This window comes from Procambarus clarkii, chromosome 71 (genome assembly GCF_040958095.1).
Source record: "Procambarus clarkii isolate CNS0578487 chromosome 71, FALCON_Pclarkii_2.0, whole genome shotgun sequence".
NCBI classification, from domain to species: Eukaryota; Metazoa; Arthropoda; class Malacostraca; order Decapoda; family Cambaridae; genus Procambarus; species Procambarus clarkii.
This window is the reverse complement of record NC_091220.1, coordinates 9,881,936-9,895,759: the sequence shown is the minus strand read 5'-3', so window position 1 is coordinate 9,895,759 and position 13,824 is coordinate 9,881,936. Positions and strand designations below refer to the sequence as shown.

At 45.5% G+C, this 13,824-nt stretch overlaps 1 protein-coding gene across 2 annotated transcripts in view; it reads left to right on the top strand.

Moving 5' to 3' along the window:
* LOC123745510 (leucine-rich repeat-containing protein 40) overlaps positions 1-13,824 on the top strand; it is a 124,088-nt gene that overhangs the window by 83,260 nt on the left and 27,004 nt on the right. For both annotated transcript variants that reach the window (XR_011224255.1, XM_045726091.2), the window contains exons 9-10: positions 752-909; positions 10,245-10,446. Coding sequence is in view for 1 of the 2 variants with exons in the window: in XM_045726091.2 (XP_045582047.2) it covers positions 752-909; positions 10,245-10,446 (360 nt within the window). In the remaining variant the exon portion in view is untranslated. The remainder of the gene's footprint in view (positions 1-751; positions 910-10,244; positions 10,447-13,824) is intronic.

Genomic DNA, 13,824 nt, shown 5'->3' with positions numbered 1-13,824 from the left:
TCGAGTGGGGTTTATATCCTTGTTTTCATCATACATGTAAAACCCAGACAATAATTCTTAAATCGTCATATGACAATTATCACATTACCCTGTTAATCAACATATGATGATGATCACTGCCTGAGGGTTAAGAAGTAGCCATCTGTGGTCTGTTGTCTCTGACTTTCTGGGTGCCTTACCTGGTGGTGGCATATACAAAATACACGGCACTGCTCCCTGCTCCTCTGTGAGAGGGCCAGGATCTGGCTCATGGTCCTCGGTAGGCCAGGAAACTCTGCGACTGATGGCACGTATTAGGCAATACACACATAGGAGATGTTAGCTCCGGGAAGCCACTTGGGTTCGCCTAGAGATTGGCATTTCATTACGCTCACTGCTGGTTTTATGAAATATTTAGTGGGCTAGATCACTTAACTAAACCACACATCGATCAGTGTGAACCAGTGAATGAGCACACTAGTGAATAGGTAAGTTTGATGGAAGTGTAGTGTGTTTACGTACGTTGCCAAGAAATACTAAGCAATGAAGACTATTATTGGTTTCATGTAATTTAACTAAAAGCTGTTTTAGAGTGCAAACTGAAAGTGGCATTATTATAATAAGAGCCTTGGATTTAATACAAAATAATTCCAAAATGTTTTGAAATGAAAATTATAATTTATTGCAGAGATAAAAAACAATAGGCTTAATACTTGTTTGTGATATTTTAATTGATACTATATAATCAATGTACATTTTGTTACTTTTACAGGTTGCCATATCACATTGGTCTTCTACCCCACTTAAAATCCATGCCATTAGAAGGTAACCCCATGCGACTCATCCGTCGAGACATTGTCCAACGTGGCACTGTCCAACTTCTTAAATATTTACGATCAAGGGTATCGGCACCAATTAATACATTTCCTGGTTAGTTAACATTTGTTGAGTGATTCAAAACTGTATTGTTTCTTTTATTTGCAAGAAATTGCATTCATATTTAAATAAAAATATGTTTTAGAGGTTCTAACTCTAAACAAGTTATTTGTGCTTTATATATTTGTTTTCTGTTCAGTGTGGAAATTCTTGAGAATGGATAGGTGTACTTTAAATACAATAGATTTCCAGTTGCAGACAATGAATCACAATCATGTGGCTGAAGATATAATGACCAAACCACATACCAGAAAAGGTTTTTCACAGTTTTCTGTTTTTCAACGGGCTCAGTTGTGTGTCTGGCTGGATGCTCCTGATCTGCCCCGTTTGGTGTTTAGAGACTCAGATTTGGGGTGCTGGTCAACTCGACGGTCATTCTGTCCACACCCCCCTCGTCCTTTTCTTGAGGCAAGTTTCGCACTAGATTCCCACCCCCCCACCTTCCCTCCTGCTTCTGACTCCAAAACGTCTGAGGGTTTTGGATTCGGCTCAGGGTTTAGCTTGGGATGTGGCTCGGGTAGTTACGGAGTTTACCTATTCCGAACTGGGTGCGGAGGCAGTCGAGTGTCTTGATCTCGCCGAAATGTCTGGGTTTTCCCAGCCGACCCATTCCTTCAAGGCTGTGCGGGATTTTGCTCCTAAGGCCTGTGCGGGATTCTGGGTCTCATAAGGGGCGCCGGCCCTTTTGCGGTTTGCCCCATTGACGGGGCGATGGGGGGGAGGCTGAAGCGGCACTGGCTTCAGCCGCTTCAGCTTGCTTTGTGTATTGATGTTACTTCTGCGCCGTTTCGCAAGCTGTCTCATGCGTTGTTTCACCTCCGGCCTGCTCATGCGCCGCCTGAGCCGTCCTGATCATTGGACAGAGTGCTCTCTCTTCTTTCTTCTGCACGGTTTCTTGTGGCCCCTTCGGTTCAGGATTGTTTCTCCAAGGCTCTTTTTCCTGTTGGCATTGGCCTCTGGGGGTCAGGTTGGGAGCTACATGCTCTCCTCCGACGCAGGGGTTTCTGCTTTTTCGGTCTTCATCATGGTTTTATTCGTCTACAGCCGTCTCCTCCTTTTCTGGAGAAGAATGAGACTGCTGCTTTCTGGAGGGGTCTCTGGGTTGTTGATGCTTGGTTGGTTTGGTCGGGGGTGCATCATGTTCTGTGTCCGGTTGCGGCTCCTTGCTGTTATTTGCACGCCATGGCTTCTTTGTCCGGGAACTCGCTTTGGGTTGATCCGGTTTCTCTTCTTCCCTGTTTGCAGGTGCGGGGTCTCCCAGCTCATCCGCAGAGTTATTAAGGCTAGCCAGCCTGCGGTCTATCCCCGTGCTCATGACGTTCGTAAGTTCGTTGCTCTTGATGTCATCTGTGGCACCATGTCCTGGGCTGACATTCGGGTACGGGGCTTTGGCGATCGAACAGGGTCCTGGCTGCTTGTTACTTAGTGAACGTCCCTGGGTCTAGTCCGGCCTGTGTTGCTTTGGGTCGGCGGTTGCAACCAGTTGTCTTGACTTCGAGTTGAGGATTGAGCAGCGACTGCCTCCCGGGTAAGTCCCTATGTTTTTCCTCTGTGGGTAGTTAGCCCTGGGGAGCCGAAGGGGCACCCCCGAGAAATCCAGCGTTGAATGTAATGAAGCGCCATTTTCTGGGTGAGACCCGGAGGCTTCCCAGCATCCCTCCCTCCCTCCGGTTGGCGTTTTTTTCGTGTGTTTTAACGTCCAGACTCAGAACTGAAGGGTGGATAGCCAGTGTGAGGGGTCTGGGGCTCCCCCTTCCCCTTCCCGGGAAGGGGGGAGCTGCACAGATAGCGGTGCGGAGATGTGTGATGTCATGCTCGTTTCTTTTAGGGGAGTTCTATCCACTTGTTCTGTTTTGGTAGCAATATTTTCACCAGAATTGGGGTTTGTTTTGGGATGCTTACCTTTCTGGGTGCCTAACCCGGTCAAGACAAACATAGAATGCTCCCAACCAATGCCAACGCCTGCCCTTCTTCCCACGTGGTGGTGCCAGGAGTACTTAGGCAACAGTTGCCAAGTCGTCAAAAAATCACAGCCCTCGTATTGAAACATCAAGAAATCAGTGCCCATAGTGCTAAGTTCTATGTAAAACTTGTGTCAATTATAAAAAAAACTAAGATAACATTCCTTAATATCAAGTGAACAAATTATACACAAAATAAGTTCGTCATGTGTGTAAACAAGGGCCATTTGGAGGTAGGCCTACCCCGAGTACCCACTGTTAACACTGCCCTTCCATACAGCCTCCTCCAGGTCGGTCTCAAGTTGGTAAATACCCACGGTCAACCCCCAACGGTCAACACCCCATCTTGTAAGCACCACTACCATTGAACAGAAGTATTCAACAAAAATGTCTTTGATAAAAACGTGCATAGAATGCAACATGAAGGTAGATTACTAACAGAACTTTCAATGCCAGTTCTGTTTAGGAGCCATACACAAACAATTGTGCCAACATGACTAATAATGCCAGGAGAAATTATCTCAAAGACCACTCTGTGTTATGGCTCTGCAAAAAGGATGATGTAACTTTCTTGAAGATGATGAAACTCCTGCTGAAAACAGAGAATTACTAATAAATGCCTGCATAGCAATTTCAAATGTCTTCAAACAAATTGGCTATGACACCAAGGTAAAATCAGACGTCGGATCAGAGCGCAGAGTTGGGGCCGCCGGAGCAGAGTGCGGAGTTGGGGCCGCCGGGGCAGAGCGCGGAGTCGGGGATGCCAGAGAAGAGCGCGGTGTCGCGGGTGTCGGAGCAGAGCGAGGTGTTGCAGGTGTCGGAGCAGAGCGTGGTGTCACGGGCGTCGGAGCAGAGCGCAGTGTCGTGGGCACTGGAGCAGAGCACAGTGTTGCGGGCACTGGAGCAGAGCGCGGTGTCGATGGCGCCGGAGCAGAGCGCGGTGTCAATGGCGCCGGAGCAGAGCACAGTGTTGGGAGCACCACAGCAGGTAAAGGGAAACAAACAAAACAAGGACCCAAAATCTGTTGGTATTACAAATTAGGTACCTGTAAGCATGGGATATCGGGAAGAACAAATGGAACATGTAAGTACGATCACCCTAGAAAGTGCAGAAACCTCCTCAGTACAGGAAAATGTACCAAAAGCTGTGAATTATTTCATCCAGAAATTTGCAAGAAGTCTTTAGACAGAAAAGAATGCTTCAGTATGGAATGTCCAGCTTTCCATATGAGAGGTACCAGGCAAATAAAACCGACAGACCCCCACTATAAAAACAGCCACAACTTCATCGACCAGGATGATTTTTTAGCAAGAGAAAGAGGAGAAGAATGGCTAAAAATGACCAGACTCTACCACCATCTCGGTCAAGTGCTAGAGAGGACGCAAACACAGTGGCCTCCCTACCAGAGCCTCAGATATTAACACCAAGTAAAGCATCCAGCACTTCCACAAACACGATAACATCATTTATATTTGCCAACATCCAGGGTAGAAAAACACGCAAATCCAACAAAGTTCATTTTATAGATGGTCTCCTTCATGAGGCAAATGCAGTGTTTGCAGCCCTAATGGAAACTCACAAAAGGACTATTATGATGGTGAAATATGGCTCTCAGAGTACAATCTTTTCAGATGTGATAGGAAACATTGGCTTCAGGGTGGGGTCAGCCTCTACATCAATGACACACTCATCTGTACTGAGCTGCTAAACACCTCAAATGATATGGTGGAAGTGTTGATAATCAAAATAGAGAACTTAAATGTAGTTATTATCCTTGTATATAAGACACCGGAGGCAAACCCTCAGCAGTTTAAAGACCAACTAATAAACATAGAACACTGCTTGGAAAACCTCACAAATCCAGCCCCGAATATCATCCTGCTTGGGGACTTCAACCTACGGCACCTGAAATTGAAGAACCTAGCCAATACAGTAATATCAGAAAGAAAACCAGGAAGTAGCCTAAATGAACAGGCACATGCAAATGACCTGCTACAGATGTGTGACAGGTTTGTCTTAAATCAGCAAATAGTAGAACTAACCAGGAAGAACATGCTAGATCTCATTTTCACCAATAATGATGAATTGATCAGGAACATAATGATTACAAATACCTGTTACTCAGATCACAACTTAATTGAAGTTCTGACAAGCATGGGGAGTAGACCTTCAAAACCAGTCCAGATTCCCAGTGGAGGAGATTTCAGGAAATTCAACTTCAATAATAAACAGATAAACTGGGAACAAATAAACCAGGACTTCACAGAAATAAACTGGGAAGAACAGCTAGATAATGCAAACCTAAACCAGTGCCTGAAAAAAATAAGCTCAGTAGCACTGGAAATATGTTCAAACCACATTCCCCTAAGAGAAAAGAGGAAGAGATACAGATTGGAACGGAAACATTGTTCCCTCTAAAGGCGAAGAAAACGAATCACGGAACAACTCGAGAGTCACACCCTATCTCAAGAACGGCGAAGAAGGTTAGGTAGAGAAATAGAAACAATTGAACTCAAGCTACAAGAATCGTACAATACCCAGGAGAGGCAAAAAAACAAAAGGCCATCAGTGAAATTGAGAGAAATCCAAAATATTTTTTCTCTTATGCAAAATCAAGATAAAAAACCACATCTAGTATTGGGCCTCTGCGAAAGGGAGATGGAACTTTCACCGATGACAACAAAGAAATGAGCGAGCTACTAAGGAAGCAATATGCCTCTGTTTTCAGCGAGCCACTAAATACACTAAAGATTGATAACCCAAATGAATTTTTCATGGATATGATACCAACATCAAATCATATATCAGACGTCACCCTATCCCCACTGGATTTTGAAGAAGCCATACACAATATGCCTATGCACTCTGCACCAGGCCCTGATTCTTGAAACTCCATATTCATTAAGAACTGTAAAAAAAAACACTATCGCAGGCCCTCCACATTCTGTGGAGACAAAGCCTAGATACTGGTGTCATCCCTGACATACTAAAGACAGCAGAGATAGCACCACTCCATAAAGGAGGAAATAAGGCAGAGGCAAAAAATTACAGACCGATAGCACTAACATCGCACATCATAAAAATCTTTGAGAGAGTGCTAAGAAGTAAGATCACAAAATACATGGAATCACAGCATCTCCATAACCCCGGACAACATGGTTTCAGAACAGGACGCTCTTGCCTGCCACATTTGCTGGACCACTATGACATGGCATTAGATGCCATGGAAGACAATCAAAACGCTGATGTAATTTACACAGATTTTGCAAAAGCCTTCAACAAATGTGACCATGGTGTTATTGCACATAAAATGTGTTCAACAGGAATTACCGGAAAAATAGGCAGATGGATCTACAATTTCCTGACTAACAGAACCCAATGTGTAATAGTCAACAAAATAAAATCCGGACCATCAACCATGAAGAGCTCAGTCCCTTAGGGCACTGTGCTTGCTCCAGTACTTTTTCTCATCCTCATATCGGACATAGACAAGGACACAATCTATAGTACTGTATCATCTTTTGCAGATGACACTAGGATTTTCATGAAAGTAGAGGGGTCTTTCTATGGTCTACAGAAAATAATATGGTGTTTAACGAAGATAAGTTCTAGCTCATGCGCTACAGAAAAAATGAAAATATAAAAACGGAAACCACGTACAAAACTCATTCAAATCATAACATAGAACGGAAAGACAATGTAAAAGATTTGGGTGTACTCATGTCGGAAGATATACCTTTAAAGAACACAATAAAGTAGCTGTCATAATTGCAAGAAAAATGACAGGTTGGATAGCAAAAATTTTTCACACTAGAGATGCTATACTGATGATGATACTTTTCAAATCGCTAGTGCTCTCTAGAGTGGAGTACTGCTGCACAATGACAACCCCTTTCAAAGCTGGAGAAATTGCTGACCTGGAGAGCGTGCAGAGTTCCTTTACTGCTAGAATCCACTCAGTAAAACATCTAAACTACTGGGACCAACTAAAATGCCTAAATCTGTATTCCCTAAATCATATTCCCTAAATTCCCTAAATCGGAGCCGGTCAGATGAGCGGACAGTACACTGGACTTGTGATCCTGTGGTCCCGGGTTCGATCCCGGGCGCCGGCGAGAAACAATGGGCAGAGTTTCTTTCATGCTATGCCCCTATTACCTAGCAGTAAAATAGGTACCTGGGTGTTAGTCAGCTGTCACGAGCTGCTTCCTGGGGGTGGAGGCCTGGTCGAGGACTGGGCCGTGAGGACACTGAAGCCCCGAAATCATCTCAAGATAACCTCAAGATAACCTTGAGCGCAGGTGGAAGAGATACATAATAATTTACACATGGAAAATATTAGAGGGGCTGGTCCCAAACCTACACACAGAAATAACATCACATGAGATCAGAAGGCATGGCAGGATGTGCAGAATACCTCCGTTGAAAAGCAGAGGTGCAACAGGTACTCTGAGAGAGAACTCTTATCAACATCAGAGGCCCGAAACTGTTCAACACGCTTCCATTACACAAATGGGGTATAACTGGCTGACCCCTCACAGTGTTCAAGAGAGAACTGGATAAGCACCTCCAAAGGATACCAGATCAACCAGGCTGTAACTCATATGTTAGGCTGCGAGCAGCCGCATCCAACAGCCTGGTTGGCCAATCCAGGAACCAGGAGGCCTGGTCGACGACCGGGCCGCGGGGACGCTAAGCCCCGGAAGCACCTCAAGGTAACCTCAAGGTAAGGTAGTTACAGGATGAGAGCTACGCTCGTGGTGTCCCATCTTCCCAGCACTCTTTGTCATATAACGCGTTGAAACTACTGACGGTCTTGGCCTCCACCACCTTCTCACTTAACTTGTTCCAACCGTCTACCACTCTATTTGCGAAGGTGAATTTTCTTATATTTCTTCGGCATCTGTGTTTAGCTAGTTTAAATCTATGACCTCTTGTTCTTGAAGTGCCAGGTCTCAGGAAATCTTCCCTGTCGATTTTATCAATTCCTGTTACTATTTTGTATGTAGTGATCATATCACCTCTTTTTCTTCTGTCTTCTAGTTTTGGCATGTTTAATGCTTCCAACCTCTCCTCGTAGCTCTTGCCCTTCAGTTCTGGGAGCCACTTCGTAGCATGTCTTTGCACCTTTTCCAGTTTGTTGATGTGCTTCTTAAGATATGGGCACCACACAACAACTGCATATTCTAGCTTTGGCCTAACAAAAGTCATGAACAATTTCTTTAGTATATCGCCATCCATGTATTTAAATGCAATTCTGAAGTTAGAAAGCATCGCATAGGCTCCTTGCACAATATTCTTTATGTGGTCCTCAGGTGATAGTTTTCTATCTAGAACCACCCCTAGATCTCTTTCTTTATCAGAATTCTTTAAAGATTTCTCACATAATATATAGGTTGTATGGGGTCTATGTTCTCCTATTCCACATTCCATAACATGACATTTATTAACATTAAATTCCATTTGCCAGGTGGTGCTCCATATACTTATTTTGTCCAGGTCTTCTTGAAGGGCATGACAATCATCTAAATTTCTTATCCTTCCTATTATCTTAGCATCATCAGCAAACATGTTCATATAATTCTGTATACCAACTGGTAGATCATTTATGTACATAATAAACATCACTGGTGCAAGAACTGAACCCTGTGGTACTCCACTTGTGACATTTCTCCATTCCGATACATTGCCTCTGATTACTGCCCTCATTTTTCTATCAGTCAGAAAATTTTTCATCCATGATAGAAGCTTACCTGTCACCCCTCCAATATTTTCCAGTTTCCAGAACAACCTCTTATGTGGAACTCTGTCGAAAGCCTTTTTTAGGTGCAGATAGATGCAGTCAACCCAACCATCTCTTTCCTGTAATATCTCTGTGGCTCGATCATAGAAACTGAGTAAATTCGATACACAGGATCTTCCAGATCGAAAACCATACTGTCTGTCTGATATTATATCATTTCTCTCCAGGTGTTCTACCCATTTAGTTTTGATTAGCTTTTCCAATACTTTCACTATTACACTTGTCAATGATACAGGTCTATAATTGAGGGGGTCTTCCCTGCTGCCACTTTTGTAGATTGGAACTATGTTAGCCTGTTTCCACACGTCTGCTACAATTCCTGTACACAGGGATGCCTGAAAGATCAGGTGAAGTCGAATGCTGAGCTCAGATGCACATTCTCTCAGAACCCATGGTGAAACGCCATCTGGGCCAGCTGCTTTGTTCTTCCCGAGCTCCTTTAGCATATTTTCCACTTCATCTCTAGACACCTCTATCCGCTCTATGTTGTTCTCTGGAATTCTTATTGTGTCTGGTTCTCTGAAGATTTCATTTTGTACAAACACACTTTGGAACTTTTCATTTAATGTTTCACACATTTCCTTTTCATTTTCCGTGAATCTGTTTCCCATTTTCAACCTCTGGATATTATCCTTTACCTGCAATTTGTTGTTTATGAATTTGAAGAATAGGCCCGGTTCTGTTTTACATTTATCTGCTATCCCTTTTTCAAAATTTCTTTCTGCCTCTCTCCTTACTGCTGTATAGTTGTTTCTCGCATCTTTGTATCGCTGGTATGTTTGGGGTTTGGCCTCTTCCTATACTGATTCCATTTTTGTGTCTTTTGGTCTCTTGCCCTCTCACAATTTCTGTCGAACCAATCCTGTTTTCTGGCCCTGCATCTCTGTTTTGGTATGAATGTTTGTGTGCCTTCCTCGTATAGTTTTAAAAATTTGGCATACATTTCATTTACTTCCCTACCTAGCAACAATTCTGTCCAATTACACTCATTAAAAAAATTTTGAAGTTCCCCAAAGTTGCCTCTCCTTAAATCGAGTTTATCAACTGTTTCAATGTCCCCATTTTCTTCTAGATGATATCTTAAAGCATATTTAATGTCTAACAGGACGTGATCACTCTTTCCCAAGGGAGGAAGGTACTGGATGTCAAAAATCTCTTCTTCTTTCCTGGTGAATACTAGATCCAGTACTGACGGTACATTTCCTTCCCTCATTCTTGTGGCTTGCTTTATGTGTTGATACAAGAATGTCTCCAGAATGAGGTTTGAGAATGTGTGTGGTATAATGTGATCCATTCACTGCATGAGAGAGTACACTACTCTACATGTGTGTGTGTGTGGTATAATGTGATCCATTCACTGCCTGAGAGAGTACACTACTCTACATGTGTGTGTGTGTGTGGTATAATGTGGGCTACCATTCACTACATGTTAATGGGATAAAAGGCTGCATTGATTTTGATTAACTTATTTAAGTGATGGTACTGTTTTTATAATATAATAGGTTCATTGTCAGTTCTTTATATACAGTATTATTAAATTGTTTTTTCCAATACTTTTTTATAGGCTTTGAAAATAGTGCAGCTGATAGCAATTTGCTTCTGGAAAACAGATCAATCCCGGACAAATACCAGATGAGAAATACCCAAACATTGGCTTACAATGAGAAGGCCTCGGACATTCCAGATGTGTTATTTGAAAATGCTTCTGAGGCCAGAGTGAGGACAGTTGACCTTGGGAAAAATCAGCTGACACAAGTTCCTGATAAGTAAGATAAATCTGTTATTTTATTTAGATATTATGCCATAGCTGTTCTTCAGTTTTCTGTGCAGAGCCCCTCCGGCATCCTTGAGCTATCGGACTGATATGCAATATATTAGTCTAGGGCATTAGTCAGTGGAGTTCAGCCTACCGGGGACCACGAGCCAAAACCTGGCCCCCCTCAGAGAGGCACAGGGAGCAGTGGCTGGGAATACTGGGACTACACTGGGAATTCCAGTGTAGTGAATACCCCCCCCCCCCTGTGGTTAGGGGTATTCCATGTCTGCCATCAACCAGGGGTTAGGCACCCAGAAAGGTAGGTATTACAAAACAGACTCCACTTAGTACAAAAATTGCAACTGAAGACTGAACAGGGATGCAGAACTCCTCCAACTCTCAAGGAAACAAGCAAACGTCATACACCTTCGCCGCGCCGCTCTTCCGTGCAGCCCTCCCCTCCCCGGGAGGGGAAGGGGGGAGCCCTAGACCCCTGCACTGTCTACTCACACCTCTGTTCGTTGGCTGATGTGATCTGGGGCTATCATCAACTCTGGCCTTGATTTCTTGGCTGTGTTTCACCTTAGTGGCCTGACAGCTAAGTGGACAGCATTTCGAATTCATAGTCCTGAGATGCCGGGTTCGATCCCCGGTGGAGGCGGAAACAAATGGGCAGAGTTTCTTTCACCTTGATGCCCCTGTTACCTAGCAGTAAATAGGTACCTGGGAGTTAGACAGCTGCTATGGGCTGCTTCCTGGGGATTTGTAACAAAAAAAGGAGGCCTGGTTGAGGATCAGGCCACAGGAATGCTAAGCCCCGAAATCATCTCAAGATAACCTCAAAAAGATACAGTAGTGGTGTTCTCTGCCATGTTGTGGTGTGGTAGCTTGGTGTTTCATCGGTGAATTGGGGTTGGATGCACTTATGCTACCTTCCCTAAGCGCCCTGTAAGCACCAACCTTGGGTGCTAGGGTTGCTTTCCATAGTGCCTTCGGGTAACCACTTTCATAGGGGTTCTTGCTGATTGGCATTTGCCCTCCCTTTAGAGCCAGCTAGGGTTTTGTGGTCTTTGTTTGGCCGTGGGTAGGAAGTGGTGTAGTTGCTGGTTGGGGCGCAAGGTGCTGCACAGCTTGCCTACCTACGCAGTGGGCGTTTTCCTGTTTCTCTCTGGAGACATTGTACTTTTGCGGAGTTTTTTCTTTTATTTTTGTTCTCTTTGCCAGGAGGGGATCTGCCTTGTTTGGCTATTGGTCCACTTATTGTGCTATGTTTGCGTGGCCCCTCCTCTAGGCCCCTGTGATTGTACATGTTGAAGGAATTTCAGGGATTTTGGCTCATCCCCCTTTTGTTAGCTCTTGGGTTTAACAGGCTTTGTAGCACCTTAACTAGGCTTCCCGCAGCATTCAGCCTACGGGTCTGGACAACCCCGTCGGGGCTCAGTGGACCGATGGATGTGTCTTCAGAGTTCCAGTTCGCCTCGTGCGAATTTGAAGGTTGCTGTGTGTCTTTGTCTGAGGGTGGCAGTCACCGATTTTGCCTCCGTCATGCTGCCTGTTGGGTCAAGAACACCTTTGACCCAGAGTCTTGCGAGACGTGTTCTCTGCTCGTGCTCCAATTTACCCATTCTATAGAAATTGTGGTTCGGGTACAGACGGACTCCGTGTTGCATGCTCGGTTTAGGTTGCCGTGATGCGCTAGGTTGGTTGCGCGCTCGGATGCCTCAATGCTGCCCCGTTTTGGTTATAGGGACCCAAATTTAGGGGGGGGATGCATTAGTCGCTTCGATTTGGTTCAGTCCGTGCTCCCCAGTCCTTTCCCGGCCGGCTCTGAAATGTCTTAAGAGGGTTTTGGAGTCGGGGCGGGGTTTAGTTGGTGATGAGACTCGAGCAGCTTCAGGGGCTGCCCCATTCGAGTTGGAGACGGAGGCATTTGAGCCTGTTCCTCCTTCCGAGGCTTTTAAGTCCTACCAGCAAACCCCCTTCTTTGCTGCCTTCCCCAGGACTCTGCCTTTACTTCAGGGGTAGAGGGCATGGAGGACAGCTCTCCCCAGGTCCTGGTTTGGAGGATCCCGGGGTGAGGGAGGAGTTGATTTAAGAGGCTTGGGCCGCCTTTGATCCTGCTGGGGTTTTAGTACCCTCTTCGTGGGGTTTGTTATTGCAGGGGGAGGGGTTTTCTTCCCTGTATCTACCCTAAGGAAGTTCGGGAGGCAGTTGCGGCGTACCTCCTGCAAGACCTGGATTCTGCCTCTGTGATGGATCCGTCATCGTTTGAGTTTGGTTGTTCTTTCCCATATTGGGTGCGTTATGAGGTTCCAGAGTTTTCCTGGCTGGTGGACTGCCCATTCTTTTCGCAGGGGTGGTGGCATTGGTTTTGTCAGACCTGCACACTCGAATGTCGGGAGGCTTCTACCATTCTGTAGGTTTACTTTGGGGGGGGGGGCGAGTTTGAGCACCTTAATGCATGCTTGTTCGCCCCTGTGTTTCCTCGGGATGTTAGCCTGGTACAGCTGCACGTGCAGGTTCCCACCTTTTCAGCATCCTAGGCGGCTCGAGGGGATTTGGCTTTGGCCTTGCCCTTCTTTTCCCTTCTCGAGCTGTCTTCAGACTGGCTTGAGGAGGATGTGGAGGCGTTGAGTGTCGGGTCTTTGTTTGGTGCGCTGGCCTTGGCGGCTCGGGCGTCGGCCATATTATTGAAGTTGTTTGCACCGTTTCTCAGGGAGGCAGTGTCTCTGTTCCTTGCTTCTCGCCTCGCATGCCTGCAGGTCGTACTCGCTCTCTCTATGGAATCCGCTTGCGCCATGGGTCTTAGGTTTTCGTTATCTTTTTGTCTGTTGCTGTTTGCATAGGCTACTTTCGCACAGTTTCTGCAGGCTGCATCATCTAGTTGTCGTCCTATGTTGGTTTTGTTGGTTCTCTGGGTGGCCGTTCTTAGCTTTCTCAGAAGAGTCGTGTCAGGGCTCGGGGTTCCTCTGGTCTGGGTGGGCCAGCATTTCCTTCGTAGATGGCAGTGTCTGGTCAGTGAGATATTCGCTCTGCTTGTCAGCAGTCTTCTCATACGGGGCGTAGGCCCTTTTATGGGTCACCCTATTAACTGGGCGATGGGGAAAAAGTTGGCTCTGTTTGCTCACGCCTGGTCTTATGAGTCATGGGTGTTTTGGGTCGTCCCCTGCAGCCTGTTGTGTCGTTGAGCAGCTCCGCCTCCGGGGGGTTCGGGGCGGGTTGGGCAGGCTTCTTCCCTTGTCCAGACTTCTTCTCCAGAGGCCTGACAGCTGAGTGAACATTGCTCTGGAGTCATAGTCCTAAGGTTCCGGGTTCGATCTTCGATGGAGGCGGAAACAAATGGGCAGAGTTTCTTTAACCCTGATGCTTCTGTTCACCTTGCAGTAAA